The sequence below is a fragment of the Empidonax traillii genome, unplaced genomic scaffold, assembly GCF_003031625.1.
Source record: "Empidonax traillii isolate 1590-97213 ecotype Southwest subspecies unplaced genomic scaffold, ASM303162v1 scaffold142:size1213974, whole genome shotgun sequence".
NCBI classification, from domain to species: Eukaryota; Metazoa; Chordata; class Aves; order Passeriformes; family Tyrannidae; genus Empidonax; species Empidonax traillii.
In genome coordinates this window covers 1,254-26,500 of record NW_020955335.1, presented here as the reverse complement: position 1 = coordinate 26,500, position 25,247 = coordinate 1,254, and the positions used below count along the sequence as shown (strand labels likewise).

Sequence of the window (25,247 nt, the reverse complement as noted above, 5' to 3'; positions counted from 1 at the left end):
CCTGCAGCAGTGCTGGAGTGCAGCTGGGCTTTCAGATCTTTCCACACCACTCAGTACACTAAGACTTACATTTTCCTCCCGTGAATACCCTCTGAAAAAGCTGATGCATTTTCACCTCCTCTTCTGCTGACCTTGTCTTTCTCAGCCTGGTTTAAGCAATGCTAGCTGTGCACACAGATACTATGGCATATTTGGAGGATTTGACACTGCAATTTCCACAAAAGATTAGTAAGGACCATGGGTGTTCAAGGTACCTGGTAGCCTGCAGAGCAGCGAGAACAATCCTAGAAATCCTTGAGATCCCATCTGCAGTTCCAAAAGGTTGTGTTCCAACACAGAAAAAAGAATGACTGAAGACTTCCCAAGATGGAGATGAGGATACAGACTCCTCCCCTTCAAGTTGCACCAGAAGCAGGCTGAGAACAGACTGATTCTGCACCAGAGCTAGAGGACCATGTCATGGTCTTGGCATGAGGGCAGCTTCACTGCTGATCATTCAGCCAGTGCTGAAGCCAGTGCGGGAGATGGACAACAGAACTGCTTTTGGTGTTTTAGTGTTTTTTTGGTTTTTTTTTTTTTTCCTCCTCTTTTTTTCTTCTCTTCAGTACTGGAGGGTTCTTGGAACGGGCACCGAGGCTTGCTGACAGGCCCTCACACATCCACTGTCTTCAGATTCCTTAGAGGACCTGTGGGATCCTAAGGAATGATGGTCTTGTCTCCTCTTCTCAGTCTCTTGACACTGAGGAAGAATGGTGCAGAAAAAAGACTAAGCCCACACCATTTTCCTCGTCTGCTCTACTGACCAAACTGTAAAGGTGGAACAATTTCATTAACCCAGGAGCCTCTGAACATCAGAAGAATCACTGGATATGCCTGAACATCGTGAGTCATTATGTATCCATCCAGTCACCTCTTATCTACAATGACCCCTGCTGTCTAACACTGCCTTCAAAAAGGCTTTCAATCTTAGAGAAGAATTCAACTTTTTCTTTAGTTGTATGTTGAAGCAGTTACATTTATTTGCACCTATTTCCACTTCCTAATTCATCTTCAGCTTCCAGCAATCAACTCTGGTGTGCCACTACCAGACTAGACAGTCTTCTGACAAAGGACTTGGCTGAACCTTTTGAGCATGAACAACAGAATCTGGGTTTATTTTAATGTTTTTCATTTAGTTTTTTAAAAGGGAGTAGCTTAAAGGTTAATACAGGTAACAGTGACAGCATAAAACACACTACCCTGGATGCAAGACAGCAAGAAGTGATCCAGAGAACCAGCCATCCTCTGAGGCACTGCAGGTTAGGCAGCAAAAGGGCACCCTCTCACCACAGGGCAATGCAGGGCACATCCCCTAAGCCAAGTCCTCAAGTGCACTGCCACACCTCAGCTAACTCTGCTGCCTCTGCTTTGATAGTCAGCCACATCACATTCCTCCCTCCCTTCTCTCCCCAAACGTGCACTTGGAGGTTTCAATCACAAGGGTCTTGGATAAATTAATCACCTTTAATAAACAAAAAGGTATCTCTGCATTCCCTAACGGTGCTTTTTGTCCAAGGTGACGTTACCAGAACTGGAAGAAGTAACCTTGGATTTCTTGAACTCCTCAGTCAATCCCTTTAGCAGTAAAGGTTTAACACTGACAAGTCTTAGATATTGAAAGCTTCAGGACTTAAAATATCTGAGTGTTGCATCTATTGACATTAAAAACCCACACTGCCCAATAATAACTATCTCATGGAGAGAGAACTGAACTCATCCCACCACTGTGCCCACGAGCCCATCTCTGCTCTCTCAATACATAACACACAGCAATTATTCTGTCCTTGCCTGACTTGCATACAACAGATTCCACGCTTGATGGTTTAAATTTACTAATTTGCTTCCTTTTTTTTTTAAATATTAATTCCACAAGTTTTGTGTTCTCAGCCTACACCATTCCTAGGAGGGGCATATGCTGCCAAGGGTTCCATTGCATACACACACACTAATGAGCACAGCTACTCCAGTGAGTTGGTTTTCAAGCATCAGACAAATGACATTCACTTTGCACCACTCCTTTAGGCTCAAGGACTTGCAGTTCTCACTGAAGCCTTCAGATTTCAAGACTTGGTATAATTTTAGAATTCTAAGTATTTTTTTCAAATCTGCTGGCATTAAATACTGAGCTTTAATATGGCAAATTAAAAAATCAGCAGTACCTTCAAAGTATGAATTTTGTCAGTACAAAAGATCAGCAGACAAAACACAAGGGGAAGAGCTGAACTGTCAGAGTGGGAGCTACCCCTGACTAAAGGAAACGTGGTCTGTGCAACCATGTGCCCTCCTTCTGGTAGGCTCCAAACAAACTCCCTAATGTGGAAATCTGAGGCAGGACAACATTGTCTCCACCCCTCCCCACAGCCCAAACACTTAGTGGGGGCTCCCACAAACAGTGACTGACACGTGCCCACATTTACACTGACCAGGAAAACCCAAAGCAAAGCCCCACAGAGCTGCTGATGCAGAATGCTGAGTCTTGAGGTGTAATGACACTCCTGCCCCAAGTCACAGCCAAATCTGGACAGAGAGCAGAGAATCATTATCTTACAGCAAGGATAGCAATAAAGCTACTTCAGATGCAAATGAATTACAGCACCAGCCCCACTCAGACTCTGAAGACACTGCACCACTAAGCTACTTGAAAGTAAGAGATACTCTCCCTTCAAAGAACACCACCAATTCCAGAGTTGTTACAAAACAGATCTACTTAACATGATTAAGTTGTACCTAACTTCTGTATATTTTTATAGAGGGAAAAAAAAAACAAAACACCAAAAACTCTGAAGCACTTAACTTTGCGTTTTTCACTGCAAAACCAGCCAAGGACTAAACACTAAAAGCCATGGTCTAATCATTTCCAAACACTTTTTACTTAAGGAACACAATTAAAGTGAAAATCTTATTTTAGGTGTTTTTACAATGGATTCCTGTTTTCTTTCATCCTCCATCTTATGAGAGGATTTTTTAATTATTTTTTTTTTAAAGCTCCAAAGGAAACCAATTTAAGAATGAAAGAAGGTGTGCCAAAAAGCCACAAAAATACTAAAGAACAAAACAGGTTTCTTGCCAGTCACATTAATGAGCTGCATACAAGTTAGAAGATATGTTTAACAAAAGCTTTGGGGTCTTGTGCTACCATCCAAAACAAGTACACCAGGCTCCAGAAAAACAATTAGTCACATCTCCAAGTATTTGCATGTGACAGTAGACTTGCCATGCACTCTCTTTATCCCTTGGTTCATTACCTAAAAAGATTTGCTAAGACAAAAAAACTACCACCAGCCATCAGCCAGCCTAAACTTCACATGGTAGAACTGCTTCAGAGTGAAAATAATCAGCTCAGAACAACACTAAGTAGCTGGCCAACCACTTCTCAACTACTGACTGCTTCTGTCACTTGGGAACACATGGAACAGGTATTGCTAAAATCAAATCTTGTAAGAAGACAAAAGAATTGTGAAGGACAGAGGACTGGACTCTTTATCCTAATTTCTAAAGGTTAAGATCAAGCTTTTAGTAACTAGCTTGAAACACTCTTTGGATAACACAGTTGGTGAAGATCACATTACACAAATAACATTACTTTCAAATTTTACTAGAAAGGTAAAAAAGGACTTACAGAAGTGGTTAAAAGTCACTGACCTCTCACTAATTGTGTACATTTCACAACATCTGTGTGTGGATGTTCAATGGTAATCTCAAAACCTGAAGAGTTACAAATACATTTTAGAATTACACATTTGCAGCTGTAAAATAAAACCCCAAACCCCTTATGCTTCCCCACAGACATAAAATACTCTAAACCTCTGCACTGCAGAACGAGTAGCAGGACTGCACTGCCTTTTACTGTGCACCTTTTAATACTTTTGAATGGCAGAGGGTACAGCTACTTCATGATCAATTAGGAAAATACCTCAATAACTCTCTCTCTCTCTATATATATATATGCAACCTGGGAAATTACTGTATTTTTAAGATTGAACATATCTGAGTAGTTTCTAGCATGCTAATAAGTCAGTAAAAACTGCACTGCAGACGTGTGTGTGCATGTGCACTTTATTAATTGATTTCTAGCACTTAAAACCATTTGCATCTACAAAACTACAAATTAAGTCAATTTGTAGGTCAGGGACTTAAAAAACTCTTCTTTGTTTATGAAACTATCTTAAGAATTAGGTCACTACCGTGAGCTATTTTTTTTTTAACAATATACTGCAAGTGGTATTTAAGAATACCTGAGCAAGTCTGTGTTCTCAGGCCTGCTAGCAGGAGTTGTCTCTGAGGCATTCTAAAGTCAGAAGAATTTCTTAGCAGAACATTCCATTTCAAATTTGGGAATCATCTGAACCATTAAATGGGTTGTTTCAGGACACACACCCACAGATAACCCACTGTAATGTGTTATCTTACATAAAGAAGTATCAATGTAATCACTACTTTGGAGTAAAATCTACTTGGAAGCTTACACATTTCCAACTCAAACTGTCAGAAATATCTATTTCCTAAGTACAGATGCCCCTTTTTTCCCCCCAAGTGAACGCAGCAGAACTGCTAACACAAAACTAAATTCACAGGTTAGAAGTTATACAGGAAAAGAGTAAAATTCCAGTATATCAACAGCACATCAAAAATGCAGTGACTTGGGTCCCATTACTCCTTCATGGTAAGTTGGCTGCACAGGAGATATTCAGGACATACCTAAAGTTTGAAGCATTATTGTTTCAAGTATAACCAGCTCTTGGGCTTGTTGCAGGTAAGCCTGAAACAGACAACAAACAGGTGAAGAGCAGCAATGGCTTCTCTGAGAATGTCAATCACACACTCACTGCCTGTTGGAGCACCGGTACTGCAACACCAGAGCAGCACAACTGACAATTCACAACACTGAGAGTTACAAAGGCTGCCCAGTGCCCATCAACTTGAGTAGCTCTGGGCAGGTTATTCATTTGACAAGTACTTTAAAAATACAGCTGGAGATGCTCAGCTGGCCTGTGGCTCAGGAAGGATAATGTGAACTCTAAAGCAAGTGGAAGCTGCGCAGACTTTGGCAAATGAAAAGAGGAGCAATGTACAGCAGAGGCAGCAGCTGATAACTCCATCATACACAGCCAACAGGGCACAGTGAAACTCTGCCAGAGAGAGACAGTGTCCTGAACTCAGAGCTCTGCACAAACTGTGCCACTCAGGGAACCACACATGAAACCTCTAATTTACACAGCCAGTCTTCTACTCTACATGTGGGAGCCTGAAAAATAATGCCATTTCAAGATGGAGCAATCTCTTCAGGTTTCACACCAAATATGTGAGCATTTAATAAACCACTTTAAGTAATGGAAAAGACCTCAATGGTGCACAAAGAAAAGGCTTTTTCCTAGACTGCAGACAGCAACAATCCAGTGAGACAGTCACACATCATGAGATGAAGCGTCATCTGATCATCTTTACAACCAGGACTTCCACCTACATCACTCTTTGTATCCAGTTGTGGCTCTTGAGGATGAAGACAGGCATTTGCTACTTTAATAACATGTTCAAGTTTCCGTGGCTGTTCTTCCACTTTTGCAGCCAAAAACAATGCCGTGGGAGACATTATCTGAAGGAGAAAAACACATGGGTACCTTTAAGCTTTGTGCAAGCAGAATTTGAATTTTTTATGGAGAGTCTAAACTAAAAGTTGGATTTGTGGCTTTTTTCCCCCCTCAGTTCTGAAGTCATGCAAGGCAACAAAAACATAACTAGTCAGGTTTTATTTTATAACTGATGTAATCCTCCCAGCAACACAGGGAAGGAGCAGCAAAATTCTAAATTACATTTGTGAGTAAGAAGTCTGAGGTCAAACTAATTCTAGTTCAACATAAAAAAAAAAAAATTTGGTCCAGAAGAGTTAGTCACACAGGAACAGGCTGTTTCAAGTTAAATATACTTTATGAGAAAGTTCATCCAATTTCTTGCACAGAGAGAGTCATTACACCATCTTTACAGTAAAAGTCAAAACAGCTGATCACAAGTTGTGCCAGCATTTGATTCTCCTAAAGACTGAGAAACTTTGCACAGAACTTGAACACAGCTTGTTATAATAGGTTGTATAAGTAAAAGAAACTTTATATATACATATATATTCTTAGAAACTTTACTATACACCCAGCAGTATCTTGAGAACAAAGCACAAGGATTCATAAAACACCAGTTATATCAAATATTAGTAAAGAGTACACATGACATTTTAAGGTGAATTTTAGATAACATTTAAGGTGTTACAAGCTGACAGCAAAGCTCCCACTGGCAGTTCAGTCTCACCCAGCAGAGCTATGGAGTAATTTTGATGCCTGTTGTCAGCTACAGTGACTGATGTGTGCAGACACAGCACAGCAAACCACACAACACTGAACAATACGGTGCTCTTTGTATGCAAAAGCTGCCCACGTGAAAGAGGAATTAAAATGGCACTAGAAATCACCTAGACATGAGCTGATTAAAATGGTTAAAATTAAGCCAGTATAAAGCATTTATTCAGAGCTGAAGCAGCTGCTTGCTGAGTATTTAATTCCTGCATGGTGCAAGTAGTGCAGGTATTTGATTTCTCATTCAGTGCCCAAACAGAACTAGACTGAGCAGGAGGCATCTCCCCCCAAAGTCAGCTTTGCCTTCTTTGTATCAGCAAGCAGCCCTTTGATATGATGAAATGAAGCATTTGGCATAAAGATTTGCAATCTGTGAAAAACTGCGACAAACTGATTAGAATTGAGCATTTAAGGGATTAAATTTTAGAACCTTTCCAATGTATTGAGGGAGTATTTTTTGCATCCTTAAATCACTTTGAAATGTCTGCTTGGACCTTAAGAAAAACTTCAAAGTTGGCAGACTTGAAAACTGACACCCTGGGAAGGAGATACCCTTTGATGAGCAGAAAATGAGAAATTCAGCATTCTGAAAAACCCAACCCACCCAAAACAAGTCACAGGGAACAAATTCTTCCATAAGGGAAGAAAAAAACCCCTGTTTTCTTTTTAAGAAGCTTGTAACTTGAGCCTTCCAAATGAACAAAGGATGGAAAGACTTTCCAGAGTTGAGAAAGGGAGAGAACCAACAGCTCTGAAGTGCCAGAAAACGCAGATGTGCAGCAGCACACACAGTTTTGAACCAAGTCACCACTGACCACACAGCTGGATCATCAGCAAATTCTCACTCACCCTTACTCTGTGTCTGACTGCACCAAGGTTCTACTTCATTCCAAAAAAGCACTTTCATCAGCCTGACTTCAGGAGATCTTCTGGTTTATTGGAATGGGTCACTTCTGGCCAGCAAGTCTCCACACAACTCCTGATCTCCAAGACCTTGCACAAAACACGGTTCTGGAGGCTGATTAAGTCAAGCTGATGAACTGTCATTTAACTTTGGTTCATCAGAAACCTTCCCACAGCCCCATTATCTATTTCCTTCAGAAAGAAGTGTTGGTTTCTGGCCAAAGAACTTCAGATCTTTGCCTTGTTTAGGACAAGGGTTCTCACTCCCAGTTTTGAGGAGGTCAGTATTTTTATCCTCCTTGGTATTTATTCAGAAAATAGACATCCTAATAAAATTTCAGACTTGGCACACATGCAGTCTCCAGTGAAGATGACACACCCTGCTAAGTGTATAACTGGCAAAGTTACTCCAATGCTTTCATTCATTTCTAATTCCCAAAAATGGCCAAAAAACCCCAAAGTAGAACAAAAAGGCAAAATTTACACTTTACAAAGACATAAGCTTCCTATACATAAACATCTTAATTTGACATCAACCAAAATAATTTCAAGTAATTTTCTACCATGCACCCAAAATAGTCTTTAAGACTTGGAGAAATATCTTCAGAAGAGACATGATTTATGGAATTAAATCCCATTTTTTACCAGCTGAGAATCTCAGAAACCAAGTCCCATTGAAACAGAAAAAAAAAATTCCCTCCCAATAAGGGCCTTGATAAGACAATCCAAGAGCACTGAACAAGTTTCATTGGGAAATGTGCTGTGGGTCCTTTTTCACTTAAAAAATACAAGACACGGTGTAAAAATAAAGGCATTCAGAAAAATCTCAGAACACACATGCAGCATGCACATGGTTTTCTGAGATTTCCCCCTCCCTTTTAATGCCAATATTAGTGTGTTTTTAGATTTGATACAATTTAGTTTAAGACATTGAGTGGTTCCAGTCTATGAGAGGGTTTTCAAGTTTGAACACAAAGAGCTGCAGGTTTGGTTTTTTTTATTATAAGTAGGAGCTTGCATTGCTTAAAAGCAGCAAATATGTTAAATTGCAAGATTAAAACCAGAACTGAAGGATCCAAACCAGCCTCACTAAAGCCTGAAGTGTATTATGAAAGTTTTAAGAACGCAGCATAACTGCCAAGTCAGCTGTTTAATGCTGGGGTTTGTACAAGACGATTTGTACAATTTGCACGGGAGGCAGGAAGGGAATACAGAAGGATGGGACACAAAAGCCCCTCCACACAACTCACCTACCCTGCACTTGGAAGCAAAAGAATTGCTCACACAGCCTTCTTCAGGCTCTTCACTGAGCTCCCTGCGTGGCACAAAACCCCCTTGACATCACCTATATTTTTGAGGGGTTGTTTGCAGTTCCACGTGGCATTTGCAAAGATTATCTTTAAAAACTACAGCTACCATTTGGATGCCTTACCTCTCATTTCCAGCATACCCAGGATTTTCCCCCCCTTTTCTGTTCTTCAAATCACAGTGTGCTGAGGAATATGCATCGAAAAGAACTATTTGCTACATAACAGTATGAGACACCAAGTACTACAGGAACAGTATCTGCAGAATAATTTAAATTTTCAAGATACTTTTAAGGATAACATCCAGGCCAGTACTCCCTATAAAAAGCCAGTGAGCTCCCTCCCCATCCCTGCATTAGCACTGACCAACTTCAGACTCAGCAAACCAAAGTTACTGTGCCCCGGTCAACAGTAACATTGACAGAATAATTTGTACTAATGCTGGGGAGTTGCACAGTAACTCCTGTCATTTGCCCAGCCAGGGGCATCCAATTCTGCTCACCAGAATTGATAAGGCAAATTTCCACCCTATCACTGGGGCACAGCAACCTCGTCAGGTCTTAACCTGCTTTGATTGCAACATCAAAACCTCAATTCTTTCTCTTTTGCACGTACTTTGCAGGCAATCCACAGCAATTCGTAGGTGATTTGCCAGCCCACAGTAACTTCACCAAAAAAGAGTTATTTGGTCATTAAAGCAGCACATCAACATAACTGGTAGATCCCGCCCCTGTGGCTCCACAGATTGAAGATACTGTTGGGAATTCTGTTCCCTCTCCACAGATGGCTCAACCCCCTGAAAGCCTGTACAATTGTTTAGCAGTTCCTTTTACTGAAGGAAAACCAGGAATTATTTCAACAGCCATTCAGTAACTGAGCTTCCACTACAAGGCCTGCTTATGAAGTGCACGTGACATTTATCTATATTTGTATAACCTGGCAATTACACATGATGATAAGGATTTAAGTGCTTACTACTTGGCCCAAAACATTATTTTGCCAATAAAACATAGGCTACATTTTTTCAGCTCAGAAGATCATAAGGAGTTCTGACTAATGGCCACCGAATTTTCTAGCCCCAGCCTTCAGATTCCTTCTTGCCATGGATAAACAGCACCACGTGCACACAACAAAGAAATACCTGAGACACACTGCTTACACCACAGAAAATTTTAGCTAGGTCTTAGCTTCAAAACTGCCAGCGCCTTACTATTAATTTCTAAGGATTACTTTCTTCTTGCAGTGGTGAATACCGTTACATTTTTTAGCTTGCCAAGTACTCTGGAGAATTGATATTAAGTATTTATTACAGTCCTTGGCTTTCGCTTTTCCTACAGACAACCCGACAGATGGTTTGGGAGTATTTGCAGAGTGACTCCATTCACTGAGCCCACCCCCATTACCCCACAGGAATGTGAGTCAGAAAATGCACTTGCCCATCAGCACACACACAAAGCCCCTCTCTGGCCTGACACTCACTGGGAATTACAAGGAATTCAGCAAGAATACTGAGTGAAAATCTGCACTGCACTTGCCTTTAAGTCTGAATACTGTTACCTGAGAATGAATTTAACAGCACACTCCCCTCTTCCTGTAACAGTTCCAGTTTCCATGGCATTCAACCATAGCTTATCTGTGAATTTTAACATTCTTAAGTATAACTTTAGGTGTAGTTTTCATATAAAAGGCACGTCCAGTTCCAAGAGACCATCATTTACCGGTATCCAGTGAAAACCCAAACACAGCAGCTAAAGCTTCCTGCTGCCTAAATCTATCCTAGATTACCAGGGGACAGAACAACCACTCTAGCAGGTATACAGAGGTATGGAGGTCTATATGTAAATAAATCAGCTCTGCACAGAGCCATCTCTCCCTTCCAAGCAGCTCTGCCCAGTTTATCAAGCCCACAAGCCATCCACAGTCACAGAAAACTGGATGCCTCAGCAGCTCCTCTTCCACCAGCTACAGGTTACATGGGCAGGTACAGTGGGGAGAAACAGGAGCTTATACGGATTGACACTGCAGTTTTAGTACAAAGCTGATGAAAGGTTGAATTTATCTCGGATTTTGCACAAAAAATAATGCAACACATTTCAGAAATACCTATTTCCTGCCAAATAAGCACCAAATAAGATGCCCATTTGTTCAGTCAACAACAGCAAACAAATTCATGCCAGACAAAAGAGCTGAGCTGGCTCTCACTGCACCCCAATATGTACCTGCCCCAGCTGCAGACAGTGCAAGGTGAGCAAGATTTTAGCCCTTGGTAGATCAAGGTCTGCTCTGGTCTAGACCTGTCACAGTCTCCTTATTCTGCTTCTTCTGTCATTCGAAGATCTAAGAAAACTCATCCTCACCATTTAGTGACGTACCACGATCATTATTAACTGTTGCTTAAAGCAAACAAACAAACTCCCTCAAGAATACCTAGAATACTATATTATCACTTTCCTAACTATTGCAGCCAGTACTGGACATCAGAAAGAGGCCTGAAATTTCCAGGTTGTCATCTCAAGTTCCATACCTGTTACAGATTTCCTCAACGACAGCCAGTGCTTTTACTGAAGAATTCTGTTCTCTCTAACACATCCTGTGCTTAGAGTCAGCATATTGAGGTCACTCGTTAAAACAAGAGAGCTGGCATTCCCTTGCCAGATTTAAAGGTTTCTCTTGCCTGATATGACTTATCACCACACCGCTCTAGACTAGACTAGCTAAATGAATTGACGCTGTTCCTGGAACAGACACATAATCCATATGGATGCACACATGACCACATTAGCACTGTCAGACACACCATGCCAGCACTTCCATCGACTTCATCAAGAAAAACGTGTGTTCCTACACATCAGCCTTCCAAACTACAGCACAGAGGCACCAGCCACATCCAAAACTCTCAACGGGTTCTTCACACATCTGAAATGTGCTTGCTGATGTCGCCTATTTTTTTCATTTCCATGGCAGAAGATAAAATCTAATTGCCACTAGTTAAGGTAATTCAAAGTTGAAAAGAAGCATCATTGCTGCTTCAAATTCACTGATAAGAAGCTACAATTCCTGTAAACAAACCAAACCGTTACACTCCTGCATGCAACACTTCCCAGTTAGGCTGCCAAAATCATGTTATTATCACACTTGAAATCATACTTACATTTCGATTAAATTTCGTGAAGGAATGATGCATATAAAACCTGTGCATGTAAACAATTGCAGTATTTATCGTAAGCTGAGAGCTGGAAGACTAAATTAAGGAAACACTACATACTGAGAAACCTGTTCACAAGATCTGAAGGCGAGCGACTTTCCAGATCAATCACTGCTCTCAACATGCTGTCTCCAGCCGAAAATAGATTAAGGACACTTCAGAACTGAACTGATATTAACACACACTTAACCGATATCAACACGGATCCTTCCCATCTGTTCCGCAGACCATGTGGAGATTCCTACAGCAGGCTCGCCACAGTCACCCGCTGAATGAAAACTCATCAGTGGGCGACATGCGCTGAAACACCGTCTCAAGTGCTTTTGTTTCGTTCCAAGTCAACTATTTCAGCAGGAGACGTGAGGCTTTCGCCTCGCTCTTTTTAAAATCACATTAAAGCAGGAGGAGATGCCCGTTCCCGGGAAAACATTAAAGGGTCTGCGGACACTGGGCTTTACTTTTAAAGCGCCCAGACCCGCACCAAGGACCCCCCCGCGGCTCGCAGGGCCAGAGGGAGCTCCGGGCCCCTCGCCTGCTGACAAAGAGCGCGGCGCGGGGGCCCCGCAGGCTCCTCCTCCCATTCTGTGCCTCAGGCCACGGCTCCTTCCCCCGGGAGCGCCGGCCGGGGGCTACGGGAGCCCGGGAGGGGTCCTAGGGAAGGCTCCCACACCGGGGGAAAGGCTGTCCCGCCGCCCGCCCCCGCCGCCCTCAGCGCGTCCCGCCCGGCGCCGCTCGGATACACGTTGAGGCGCTGGCCCATGTCTTGGATGAGGTTGGCCGCCTGCTGCCGGTACGAGAGCTCCTTGTCGGCCTCCACGCCGCAGCGCCGCGAGGGCGTGTTGTCCAGCTGCTCGCGGCTGAAGAACCAGCGCGCCGCGGCCGAGGAGCCGCCGCCGCCGCCGCCGCCCCGCGCCGCGGCCCCGCCGGGCCCCGCGCCCGCCGCCGCCATCGCCGCCTCCCGGCCCGCCGCCCCCCGCGCCGCTCTCGCGAGAGCGCCGACACCGCGCGCGCGCGCGCCCGCCCGCCCGCCGCTGACCATGGAGCCTCGCGGCGGGGCGGCCGCGCGACCGCGCGGTCACGTGGCCTGTGGGGGCGGCTCCTGAGGGTACCTGGGATCACCGAACCACAGAGTCCTCGCAAAACACGGAACGTGTAACGGTGTTCTCGAGAAAACATGGTTGATCTCTGTGTGCTGTGCTGGGTCTGGCCGAGCTGGATTCCATCCCCCCCCGTAGCAGCCCCCGCAGTGCCGTGCTGTGCATTGGCGGCTGGCAGGGTGTTGGTGACACGCCGGTGCCAGCGCCAGCGCTGTGACATTCCCCCTGGGAGGGGATCCAACCGGGCCAGCTGACCCAAACGGACCAAAGGGATGTTCCATACCGTGTGACGACAGCTCAGATATAAAAGCGAAGGCAGGGAGCGGGAGGGCAGGCATTCCCTGCCTCCAGTGATGCCTGCTGAGGAACCATTACAGGTGCTGGCTGAAGCCCTGCTTCTCAGGAAAGTGTCCGGACATCGCTGCTGATAGGAAGTGGAGAATAAACCTTGTTATTTTTGACTTCACTTTTGTGCGCGCAAGCTTTCGTTTTGCTTTTACCTTAATAAACTGCCTTATCCCAACCCACGGGCTTTTTCCATCTTACTCTCCCTCCCCTTTACAGCTGGGATGGGGAGTGATAGAGTAGCTGGGTGGGCACCTGGCGTCCAGCCAAGGTCAACCCACCACAAATGCTTTCCAGCCTAAGCAACTATAAGAGAGATAGGACCCGTGAAACTGTTGCCTAAAGGTGGTACTTAAAAGCAAACCTGTAAGACTCCCGTTTGTGAGTTTTAGAAGTCAAGACATTGAGTGTGTTGGTCATTGTTTTGCCAAAATGCACACTGAGATACAGTTTATATGCCACTGTTACACAATCTTTCCTTTTTCCTTCTTCATGTTCCTGTTACATATTCATGATATTTCCCAGCACCTACTACATATACATATCCTTGTAAGGTCTCAGAGGGGCTTCATCAAGGGTCTTTGGTGGTCTTCTCTGTCTTGAGCTCTCAGTGTTCTAAGTGACCACCTTAAGAACTTCTTCAAGACAATTCCCTTGGTTATTCAGTAACTGGGTAGTGCTTGGCTGGCTGCCTCAGTTCCCCTCCTCGTTGTTTTTATTTTGCTTGGTTAGTCTCTTGAAATCACTTGGCTTAGCTATATGTAGTTCCCATGGTATGTTGCAAATACCATCAGTCCCTTTTACATCTCTAAACCCCGACATCAAAACAAAAGATAACAAGCTCTAATTGATGTCCAGGTGTTGGAAAAACAAATTCCTTGTTGGTGGAATTGCCTTGTTAAAGTTTAGGGCTTGACGGACTTCAGTGATCTCAGACCTGGGGGTGGGTTAACAAAGCTTGGGAGGAAGGATGAACCCCTGATACTGGGCACAAAGAATGCGGAATTCATGGGCCACAAGGACAGCAGGCAGAACTCCCAAAATAAGGAAGAAACTGGTAAACCCAACTCAGTGACTGGGATGAAATCATCTCCAATGGGCTACAAGATAATTCCAGCAGGGGAGATCTGTGACCACCAACTCACAGACTCAGGAGACCCACTGAGCCAAAAGAAGAAAAAGTCTCATCATGTGGAATAATGAGCATGAGAAGAGAGAGAATCATTAACCAGTGGAAGATAGGATATTAATTTATAAGAGAACTATCTAACTTGTAGCCAATGAATACTATTTCCTTCATTTGCTGAAAATATGAATAGTTCAAAGTCTTGATAATTGGTATGCTTGATTTGTGGACACCTCCAGCTTGCACCCTGTGTAGAAGAAACGGTGTCTCCTTTCTAAACTAGACTCTGTGTTTAGAGAGCTTCTAAAATCAGCAACAGTCATGGAACCATAGAATTGTCAAGGATGGAAGAGACCTTCAAGATCTTCAAGTCCAACCCTCAGCCCAGCACTGCTGCTGTAACCCTTAAACCACTAAACCACATGACCAAGGCCAGAGCCAGATTCCTCTTAAACACATCCAGAGATGACGTCTCCACCACCTCCTGGGGAAACCTATTCAAATGCCTGAACAGTGAAAAAAAAAACCTGAACAGTGAAAAATTTTTTCAGATATCTAGTCTGAATCTCCCCCATCTCAGCTTCGGGCCGTTTCCTCTGGTTCTCTCACTGTAAGCGTGGCAAAGAGACCAAGCCCCTCCCCTCACTACAACCTCCCATCAGGGAGCTGCAATGAGCAATAAAAACCCTGTTGAGCCTCCTCCAAGCTAAATACCCCCAGCCCTCTCAGCTCTTTCTCACCAGACATGTTTTCTGGACCTTTCACGAGCCTTGTTGCCCTGGAAGAAGCCTCTGGCATGTCATGGGTTTGTGTATGGTGCGTAGGATAAACACACCTATATAAGCATCTAACTTATACAGGTAATATTTCTCAGGAATTTGGTGTCAAAAAGGCAGAATTGAAGCTGTCTAGTGATACCCTGTGTATTTCCAGATCAGCAGCTCCAGCAAGTCAATTATTCTCCAACACCTGGAGAAGATGCATATGCTCACATTGTAATGAACAGCAACTTGTCCAAATCTCTCCCACGTTACACATCAGCTGCCTTAAAGAATTAACATCACTTTCTAAACCTTTTGCCCATTCCTATTTCACCCTTAAATGATAACATGGTACCAAATGTTACTTTTACACAGATATTGTTATGCCTCAACCTCATTCCCAGGTGAATCCAGGTCCCCAACCAGTGACAGCGCCTGTTGTAATTTGGAGCTGATATCTGCCTTCCTATTTTTGTACCTGTAAAAAAGTACAATGTTTTACCTCATTGTTTCAATCACTGCATAAAACTGTGTTTTGGAGTTTGGGTGTTCAACTTGCATTTATTATTCCTTCTTACATTTATTATTCCTTCAGTAGTTGGTGGAGGAGAATTAAGAATGTTCTCATCTGGCTGTCATTAGAATTTTACATTAGCTTTGTTAATGAAAAGAAAAGGAAGATGTAGGGAAGATTATATATATCCCTATCTTAAAAATCTTAACACATTGAGAAAAAATAGAATATCATTAAATAGTGACAGTGCATAATGAATATGATTTATGCAGGGTATGCACATTAATTGCCATGCAGAGTGCTGCAAGCACCCATTCAGTCACAGGTTAAGGTAATTAAATACTGTTCTTGCTATTGGAGAGGTTTTGGACCTTGGTCCCCAAAGATGTAACATTGCATTCTCACTAACTTAACTATTTTCATTCACAAAAAATTGAAGCATTGATCCAATTAAAATGTACTGGAGGAATCACAATGTATTTTCCTTTTAAATCCATTTAAACATCTGTGAGAGTCATATACACTGAAGGAAAATAAGATTGTATAAGAACAAAGCTGCCTTTCTACTTTGAAATTTAATTAAAACAATCTGATTGAAAAATCATACATTTAAGTAGCTCAATGCTTGTATGTGGCTATTTAAATAAAAAAGGTCAATGGAAGCCTTGTGAACCTGAGGACAATAAATATTGTTAAGAGTTATTTTCTAGGTCTTCTTTTTGTCTGACATAACAACTTGGTATTCTAAACCTGTGACTTGCTGACTACTTCAACTTCTGATGTCCACTAGTCTTTCATGGAATGTATTTGGAGGAACAATATGGCAAAGATCCAAATGGAAGAGCTCAGAGTTGTGGTTTAACCTCAGAGGGCATCTCAGCCCCAGCAGCTGCTTGTTCACCCCTGGGGTGGGACAGAGAATGGGAAGGGTAAAAGTGAGAAAACCTGAGGGTTGACACAAAGACAGCTGAACAGGTAAAGCAAAAGCCACGCACACAAGCCAAGCAAAGCAAGGAATCCATTCCCCACTCCCTGTGGGCAGGCAGGTGTTCAGCCATCCCCAGGAAATCCAGGCTCCATCTCAGGTGATGGGGACTAGGGAAGAGAAACTCCACATCACTGCACACATCATCCCCCTTCTCCTGCTCCCCTCAGCACATGCTGAGCACGATGCCATATGGTTTGGGATAGCCCTTGGCTCAGCTGGGATCAGCTGTGGCAGCTGTGTCTCCTCCCAGCTCCCTGTGCACCCCCAGCCCCCTGGCTGGTGGGCTGAGGAGCAGAGAAAGCCTTGGCTCTGTGTAATCTCTGCTCAAGGAAAATATAAAGAACCTGCACAAACCTCTTTTTTTTTTTTTTTTTTTTTTTGGTTGGGTTTGACACTAAAGAAGGACAGAGCCCTCCTTGTAGTCCCAGGAACTGCTGATACTCAGCATCCTTCAGGTTCAGCTGGTGCCAGTTATGGCCAGAGCTAAAAACAACTGCTGTCTAATATTGTTTTGCTTGGAGTGTTCTAAAGCCTAAACAGAAGGATGGTGACACCACAGGTAGCCAGCAAATGTTCCCATGAGAACAAAGACTGTAAGTGCTCATCCACATTTTTCTGTGTGATATAAAATCCTCTTGGGAGGAGGATGCCTGTGCACTCACTGGAAAATGATGAAAGCCCATTTCAATCAATAGGATACAGAGCAAGCCATCTTTCCATTCCTGTATCAGGATTCAAACTAGTTGGAGCTATAACACTTCACCATTTAAAGTATCCAACCTTACTTTCAGGAAGTATTTTTTTAAGGAATAGAACATTAAACCATACTGTTGCTAAACACTAGTATTTATTGTGACAGTGACACACCAAGTATTACCCACACAAAATACGTTATTTCTGCACCTACAACCGTATTGTCCAAATTGTTTCTGATGAGTAAGTTGCCAGTGGTGTAGGTGGCAGCTAAAATGTAAAGTTCCCCACACAGACCTTTCTCATCCTGTCACAGCACTGACAGAGCATCAGTGCACACCCTTGCAGTGCTGAGCTGAGTGTGGCATGATGCACTTCCCAGCAGTGGGTACAGGCAAGTGTTGCCTTTTATTGGGCATCAACAAAGTTCTGCTTGAATTCTGTTTTAAGATTCTCTCAAACTCTGTTTATTGCTCATAACAAAGACCGAAATGTAACGGGTACATCATTTTCTCAGCTCTTTCTCTCCTGAGAATCAAGTCCTAGTAACATGACATGGACCATAATTCAGAGATTCTTATTACAACTGCAAAAGGTGAAATCTCTCCTTTATTATGAGAGCAGGGATTTCAGAATTGTTTAAAAAGAGCCTAAATCCTCAAATGCACAGCAATACCTGTGCATACTCATTTCTAGTACCCTTGCCTTTGTTTTGGAAATAACAGGAGAGTGTTAGACACTTGTCACCTGTATAATTTCGTGTGCCAACAGAAGCATCCCTAAGGATCCAGCGTTGTTTCCACAGTTGAGCCTCTTTAGGATCTTCATAATTATTCAAATTGTTTTCTGCTAAGACCCAAAAATTCCAGAGCATTTCCAGCCTTGAGTTTATCCTGTAAAAACAAAACACATATCTGTGCTTGTGCTTAACTCATATTTAATTCAAATGCTTTTACTTATGCTTTAAAAAGAACTGCTGCAAGGAGACTAAAGGGCCTGTTCCAGTCTCTGCAGAAATCAGTGTACTACACTGAGTTTGCAGTGTTCTAGCTCAAGTTTCAAACCAGAGAGGGAAGAACCCCCTCTAATGTAAAAAATCATACCTTCAGTTTATGGTCAAAATCGTCCATGGAATCGATCAGTTTTCCAGGTTCCAGTTCCCCAAGTGGGAAAGGGTAATCTGTCCCCAAAATGACTTTGTCCTGGTAGTAAAAAAAAGTTGTAACATTGAACAATAGAGTTGCCTTCTGGAATTTATAATAAACCACAGGAAATGATGTGTATGTATTGGACTGATTAGTTATGAAAGTGAACATAAAGATAATAATTTCCAGTGGGGAAAGAACAAAGCTTGAAAACAACAACTCAGGATTTTATTGGGTGAATTTAAGTTTGAAAAAATTCCGGGTTACTTGTTAATCATTTTTGTGTTATCTAAGTGAAGTTTGGGGTGTTTTTATTCTGATATACACAGAAAGTTCAAAAAGCCAATTCCAGGCCCATGGCACGACTGTTTGTTGCTCGGGTGAATAAAAGACAAATAGGAATTTCCTACTCAAACTGATTTTCTGTGCTGTGAGTCCGGCTCAAAAGAGGCATCTATTGTTCTCCTGCACTGTTCATACTACTGCTGCAAGTAGTTTGCCCAAAATGCAATGATTAATTTTGGTTTTAAGTGTTGCCATAATTAAATAGCTAATAAAGGGCACACAGAATTCTCCCTTCTGATTTTTTACTTACTCACTGCGTGCTCTGCACTGCTGTGTGCAGTGCAAAATGTGTAGGAGACTTTTTGACACATTTCTCTAGGAATCTCAGGAAATTCTCCACCAAACTCAGAAAATATGCTTGGATTTGCCTGAATGTGAAATTTTTGTTTACATACACATAGACACACACAAACCTAAAATTACATATATATGAGAAGAACATGCAACAAGAAATACAAAGCAATCAAAATTACCTTTTGTGTGATACCTTAAAAATGGCAATAGTGGCAAAGTGACACTACTTAAAGTATGATACAATGTAAAATTACTACAAACACTGACACTAAATGAGTATTCAGCTTCAGGTAACAAAACCTAAATCTCATTTACAAAATTTCCTATATTTCTGGAAGCCTATAACTTTTTTCAGATGTCAGTGTCTTTCACTGAGACTGAAGTGTGCATTTGAAACGGGTACCTGAGAGCATGAGTGACATGATATGATTTGTTTCTGAAAGAGAGTCTATGAAAAGAAAATCCAATAAAAATCTGTGTGCAGCGTTCCTGTTGTCAGAGATGAAAAGAAATAGGCACATCCTTGGCAGGGCCACGTTCCCATGGGCTCACTTTCCCCCTGGAGTGGTATTTGCCCATTTTCTCTGCCTTGGGGAGCGCACGCTGCCAACTCTCCTGATTTTATTAAAAGTCTGTTTTGCTTTAAGTTTCATCTCCTGAAGACATGAATATTTGAAACCCACAGTTTTCATTAAAAATAGATGTTTTGAAATGTGTCATGAATTTGAAGTCAAGCTGATAAATTTAGGACACTTTTTATAATGTTTGAACTCTGTTACCAATAATGACATATGATGAAGAAAACATCATTCAGTCAATTTTTGAAATGCTTTGTTTTTCCTAGTTGCCAAATGCTTTCTTTTTTTTTTTTTTAAATTTTTTAACTTCCAGCAGATGTCAGCCAAGAGTCTCTGGAAGAACCTACACAAACCTTTACCCAAAATCCAACCAGAAGAGACACATTCTATTGTTCTGTCCTATATTGATGTGTTATAATTTATTATGGAAGATCTGCTATAAGATGAATATGGGGAGAATTTATACCCCCTGTCTAATAAATCAATTTCTGAGTGTAGATGAAAAAAACGTATTTAGAGTATGTACTTTTAAGCATCTAAATATATTCTCTTATTTATAATATTCAATTAAATACCAAGACATTTGATTCAGACCGGAAAAAAAAATATATACCATCTACAAAACCCCCCAACTAATAAACATATCAGGTTTATATGAGAAAATGGATTTCTAAGTAAAGGAGAAGGAGATGCAGAATTTGCCCAGTTATTTACTAGGCAAGGCTAAGTAAGGCAGGAAGGTTTGGACATCCTTGTTTACACCTCCTATATACAAATCCAGAAAGAAATCCCACAACCTCATTGGAATAATATATATTGTTCTTTTCCTCTATAATAGATATATATTTTTCTTTTCCTCTATATAGAGATACATTTTTCTTTTCCTCCATTTGAAAGTGTTTGATTCATTAACCTCAGTGGACTCTTTTTTTTCACAGTAATAGGGACCTGAATCTGAAAATGAACCTCCAAGTTGGTTCACCTTAAGCATGAGTTTGCCCTCTCATATTAGTGAAAATTGCCTTGAATTTCACCTTCTTTCCTACTATCAGAATATACCTCAAAAAAAAGGCCCTATTGCTACAACCAGTTCAGCTCCAACCTCTGGCCAGAGAACGTTTTGCCTTTGGGTGATGGCTCTTGAGGAATCAGCATGGGGAAGTTTTTGCAGGGCTACACTGAATCATTTAATCCCATGTCAAGCCAGCTCTTCCCTTTTCATGGCCAGCATCATCAGGGATTTTGTGTTTGTTTGTGTTCACCTCACGCCACCTCATCACGAGGGGAATGAAGGAGCGTGGCAATTTTGCAGCCTCACAAAACTCCCAGAAATGTGTATTTCTGCTTTCTTTAGCTGGGATGGGCTCCAATTAACCTGCACCCAAAAGGAGGAAGGAATGAACTTCACTGTCCATGACTCACCACAGCTGTCACTGGGTTTTAATATTCATCAGCTCAAAGCCAAGGCGTTACATTCCGGTGCCAGGTAGTGGCTGCTCCCTGAGGACCCAGAGCCGTGTCTAAGCACGACTCCTTCCTGCACAGCTCTCAGCCATCCTCTGGAGAGCTGTCCTAGTTCAAACCTTCAGCTCACAAAGTTACAGTGTCATCCTCAGACTCAATCACATTGTTTTTTAGCCCAGAATTTATTAATCTTACATGTGTTATCCTGCCAACACACGGCTGCACTGAAAGCACGGAGATATTTGGTGTTTCTTTAAGCGTTTGACTCATGCAAGGATATTATGTGAGAATATCAACTTTGACTAGAAAAACAGGTAACTTTAATCTTCATGGTTATAAAGTTTGAAATGTGCTGTGAATGTTTGGGCTTTTTTCAAGGATAAGATGCTCTAGGCTATGAAAAAGAGAAAGTTCTCCTGAGTGTTAAAAAGCATTTATGTTTTGTGTATCTGACTCATAACTTTCCAGCACTAGGGTTCCACCTGATGTCTCATTGCTTGAGCTCAGAATACTCAGCCACGCTGAGTCACACAGCTGCTGATTTACCAAGGTCTGTGGAACAATGGGAAAACATGGCTCCCAACATTTTAAAGTGGATAAAAGAGATAAGCCAGTGATCTTTTCTCCTTGTGCTGGCAGTTTAAAATTCAAGAGCTGTACTCATCCCTGTGTACCATAACTGCACACAGAACAAATATTTGGATGAATGTGGTCTGGATTTGGGGGAATTTCTCAGAAAAGGAAGAACAGAGGCAAGTGCTGAACTGTCACTCTGTAAGCCTTTGGATATCTTGTAAAATGGACGTGCACATCACACCCAGTAAAATTTTTAAATCTATCACCAAAACACCTTGAGGCCACTTGATTACTCTAAGCCACACTTAAATTAAAAAGGCAATGCATAGCAAAAAGTCCTGGGCTGTTGACCATGATAGATTTGCTATTTAGAGGTTTGTAATAGAAATTACAAGAAATCAGTATTGGGCCCTAATATCTTGTTAGTGACCCATTTGGAGCCTAAAACTTCACCTCTGACACAGAGATGGCAAATGCCACCCGAGTTAATACCCACTGATGTCACAGGAACTTTCCAATGCTAACAGCTTATTAGCAGATCTTTTGACAAGTAAACTGACCTGGGTTACTTGTTTCTAATGGCAGTAGGCTCCACGGTAGTTTCTTTGCACGTTTTTTGGGGCTCCTTCAATAAATCTATTTTTGGCTCATGGTGGATTTAAGAAAAAAGATACTGTGTCTCCTCTGCTTGGAGCTGTAGTGTTACTGTATGCATACATACATATACACCTCACAAAAACTTCCGGTAGTGTTGTTTCAATCTGCAGTTTTGCTGCCACATTGTGGAGTTTTTCATGGATCTTCAAATGCAAAGCTCTCCTGAAAGTCACAAGTACTGCAGGGGAGCTGCAGGCAGAATTCCAGTCTCAAAGCTACAGATTTCCTGTGCAGCATGAAGAGAAAACCCCTGGATTTCAAAGTGTGAGCTTTGGATTTCATGGATTGAAACCCCTGGATTTCAAACCTGAGCTCAGAGTACCACAATAAAGGAAGCAATAGTGCTGCATTATTAACTGTGGCTGGCCTAGGCAGGTCACTTCTGTAGCAGTTCTAGTGCAGATTTACTGCAGGAACCTGCTCAGCCTGTTAAAGATGGAAATGGGAAATCAACAGAATCTTTTCTGTAGAAAAAAAACCATTTGGTTGAGCGGTCTTTGTGAGGTTTGGTCGTACAAGAGGCCCTAATGACAGCACCAGCCCTACACTATGTGAGCCTAGAAAATAATGTACAGGAACCAGGACTACAGCTGTTGAGACAAGAAAGTCAGTGTAAGGGCCTGTATTTCTGCTTTTGACATCTGGTAGGTGTCTGCCTGCTGGCTGCAGAAACTCCAGGAGGACCAGAGATCAAGACACAAATACAGGTTGATTTCTAGTGATCAATTGGAAGTTGGCCATGATGCCATCTTCAACCCCTTTCTGAGCATTTACTAAGGAGAAAGGATTATTTGAATGTTTTTGGATTTTTCTGTCCCATGCTGATTTAAAGAAGCTGCTAAACTACAAAGATTTCTTCACAAATAATGAAAATATTTTTGCAAACCCGTGATGTTTAATGTTCTCTTCAGGATCCTCACCCTCTTCTGGAAGCATTAACACTCACCTCTCCTATGACACTTGTTAGCAGCCTTAGTGCACCTGGGTCATGGACAAGAGAGTCTGTGTAAAACGAGCCAAGGTATTTCCTTGGATCCACCTTGTTATCCATCGCACACAAGTCAGGGCGCACGTTGAACCCATGGGAGATTCTCCCCACTGTGTATGGAAAAGCTCCACCTGCAAGAAGAAATTTTTAACAACAGCAGCTGAAAATAATGCAGGAGGGGGGAAAAAAAGCCACATCATTACCAAAGACCCACAAGTTTTACTGTCAGCCATTTAGAAAGTGCTCTGAACCAGCAGTTTTTAATTCCTTCCCCATCATTAACCTCTTTTTCTATTGCCCTCACTTCTTCACTGCTGTGATGTCCAAATTCCTCCTGCTGCTTCTTTGTCCCTTTCCTTAAGTCATCTTCTGTCTCCCTTTCTTCCTTGTTTCCCTGAAAGGGTATTTTAGCAGTTCAAACAGTGGTTGAAACAGGCCGGACAGCGTTCATACAAGCAGCTGATCCTACAGATCTGGGGTAATAGTGCTCAGCTGGTGGCAGCCTTAAAGTGCTTGAACCCTTGATCCTTAGCTGGCATAGCAGAAGATACAGCTGTAACGTGCTTAGTAAAGAACTGGAGTTTCACATGCCACATTACTCACCTCCATGTGCAAAGCAAACTTTCAGCTTAGGAAATTTTTCAAAAACTCCTCCCATAATCATGGAGCAAATGGCCATGGTTGTTTCTGTTGGCATGCCTGGGAACAAAATCAGTTCAGTTGTGTAAGAGTCTTACTTTTTCAATTTCCTCTTTGATTTTTGAATGTTACCTGAATTTTCTTCCATTAGCCTTGAGCTTACTGAAAAAAATAATAGTTACAGGGCAGTGCCATATTATTATGTGTTGGTGGATATTCCAACAGAGATTTGGGGTTCAGTTATGCCACGATGTCAGTTCCTACGATTTTGCCTCTCTCTCTCTCTCTCTCTCTCTCTCTCTCTCTCTTTGCCACTGGCTGAGTTGGATGGCCAGTGTTAGGAACATAACAGCAATTTAGGTTCTTACAGCAGGCCTCAGTTTCTGAGCTTACCCAACATATTTAGAATATCATGCCATCTAAACATCTAACTTCAGACATGCAGCCTAAAGTTAGGAACAGAGTTCCCCTCATCTCTGGTGCAAACAATACCTACCCAGCTCGAAAGGTTGTTTTTCATTAATGTTTTACTGTATGCTCAGATGCAAAGCCTTGTAAGTCTTTGTAAGAAAATATTTTACTTATACTTTGTTAAGTAAATGCCATCATTTTATTCTCTTTTTAAATCTATGTTGAGCCTGCTCTCATTAAGACTATATATATACAATGTTATGTTGCAAAGCTGAATAATTTTAATTCTAAGTATTTAAAAGTTAGACAAACTGAACAAGCTTAAAACCAAGTGACTGCTGAATTTACACAACAGACTTCACCATACTACCTGATTAAAAAAAAGGTTTGATAGAAAATCCATTTTTTATCTGTACTAGTACTTTGCAACAATCTGCTGAGCATAATCCAGTTCATAAATTTAGGCTAAGCAAAGTAAATATACACTTACCTATTAGCCAGGGAAACCAATATTTGGACATCCTCCCATCTATCTGCATGTCCCAGGGATGCACAAAGAGACAGCAATTCAATTCTTCAGCAGCCTGCAGCAAAAGAAAAAGTCTAAATCTTGACTAATTATACCAAAATGCATCCTTTTTTCTTAGTCATGTTTTAAAATTACCTGCAAAACAGTACTGAGCAGTAGTACTAGTATGAAAATAAGTCCACCAGTAAGAACTATAAATAATACTTGCTTATATTTACCACCCTGGGCCATAATCTGAAGTCCTTACTCAGTTTCAAAGTTCTTTCTGTGACCACAGATTGGAAATATAGATGATAATATCT

General features: G+C 41.9%; 2 protein-coding genes across 8 annotated transcripts in view; both read right to left on the bottom strand.

Annotated features, from left to right (window-relative positions):
• CCNT2 (cyclin T2) overlaps positions 1-15,961 on the bottom strand; it is a 28,935-nt gene extending 12,974 nt beyond the window's left edge. The window contains exons 1-5 of one of the 7 annotated variants that reach the window (XM_027884294.1): positions 12,536-12,763; positions 11,742-11,823; positions 5,504-5,632; positions 4,738-4,798; positions 3,682-3,744 (exon numbers count right to left, since the gene is read on the bottom strand). In XM_027884294.1, coding sequence (XP_027740095.1) covers positions 3,682-3,744; positions 4,738-4,798; positions 5,504-5,632; positions 11,742-11,823; positions 12,536-12,744 — 544 coding nt within the window. In that variant the 5' untranslated portion in view covers positions 12,745-12,763. Of the gene's footprint in view, positions 1-254; positions 1,380-3,658; positions 3,745-4,737; positions 4,799-4,880; positions 4,886-5,503; positions 5,633-11,741; positions 11,824-12,535; positions 12,764-14,374; positions 14,386-15,949 lie in introns of those variants that run through there. The other 6 variants (XM_027884286.1, XM_027884290.1, XM_027884289.1 and 3 more) reach the window with 6 other exon arrangements.
• A 2,101-nt stretch (positions 15,962-18,062) lies between these two features.
• Positions 18,063-25,030, bottom strand: ACMSD (aminocarboxymuconate semialdehyde decarboxylase; the record flags this gene model as incomplete). Its single annotated transcript, XM_027884315.1, has 5 exons — positions 18,063-18,212; positions 18,423-18,521; positions 23,325-23,497; positions 23,970-24,065; positions 24,907-25,030. Coding segments are annotated over 5 exons (555 nt in total), but the record flags the coding sequence as incomplete, so codon positions are not given.
• Between the last annotated feature and the right edge of the window lie 217 nt (positions 25,031-25,247).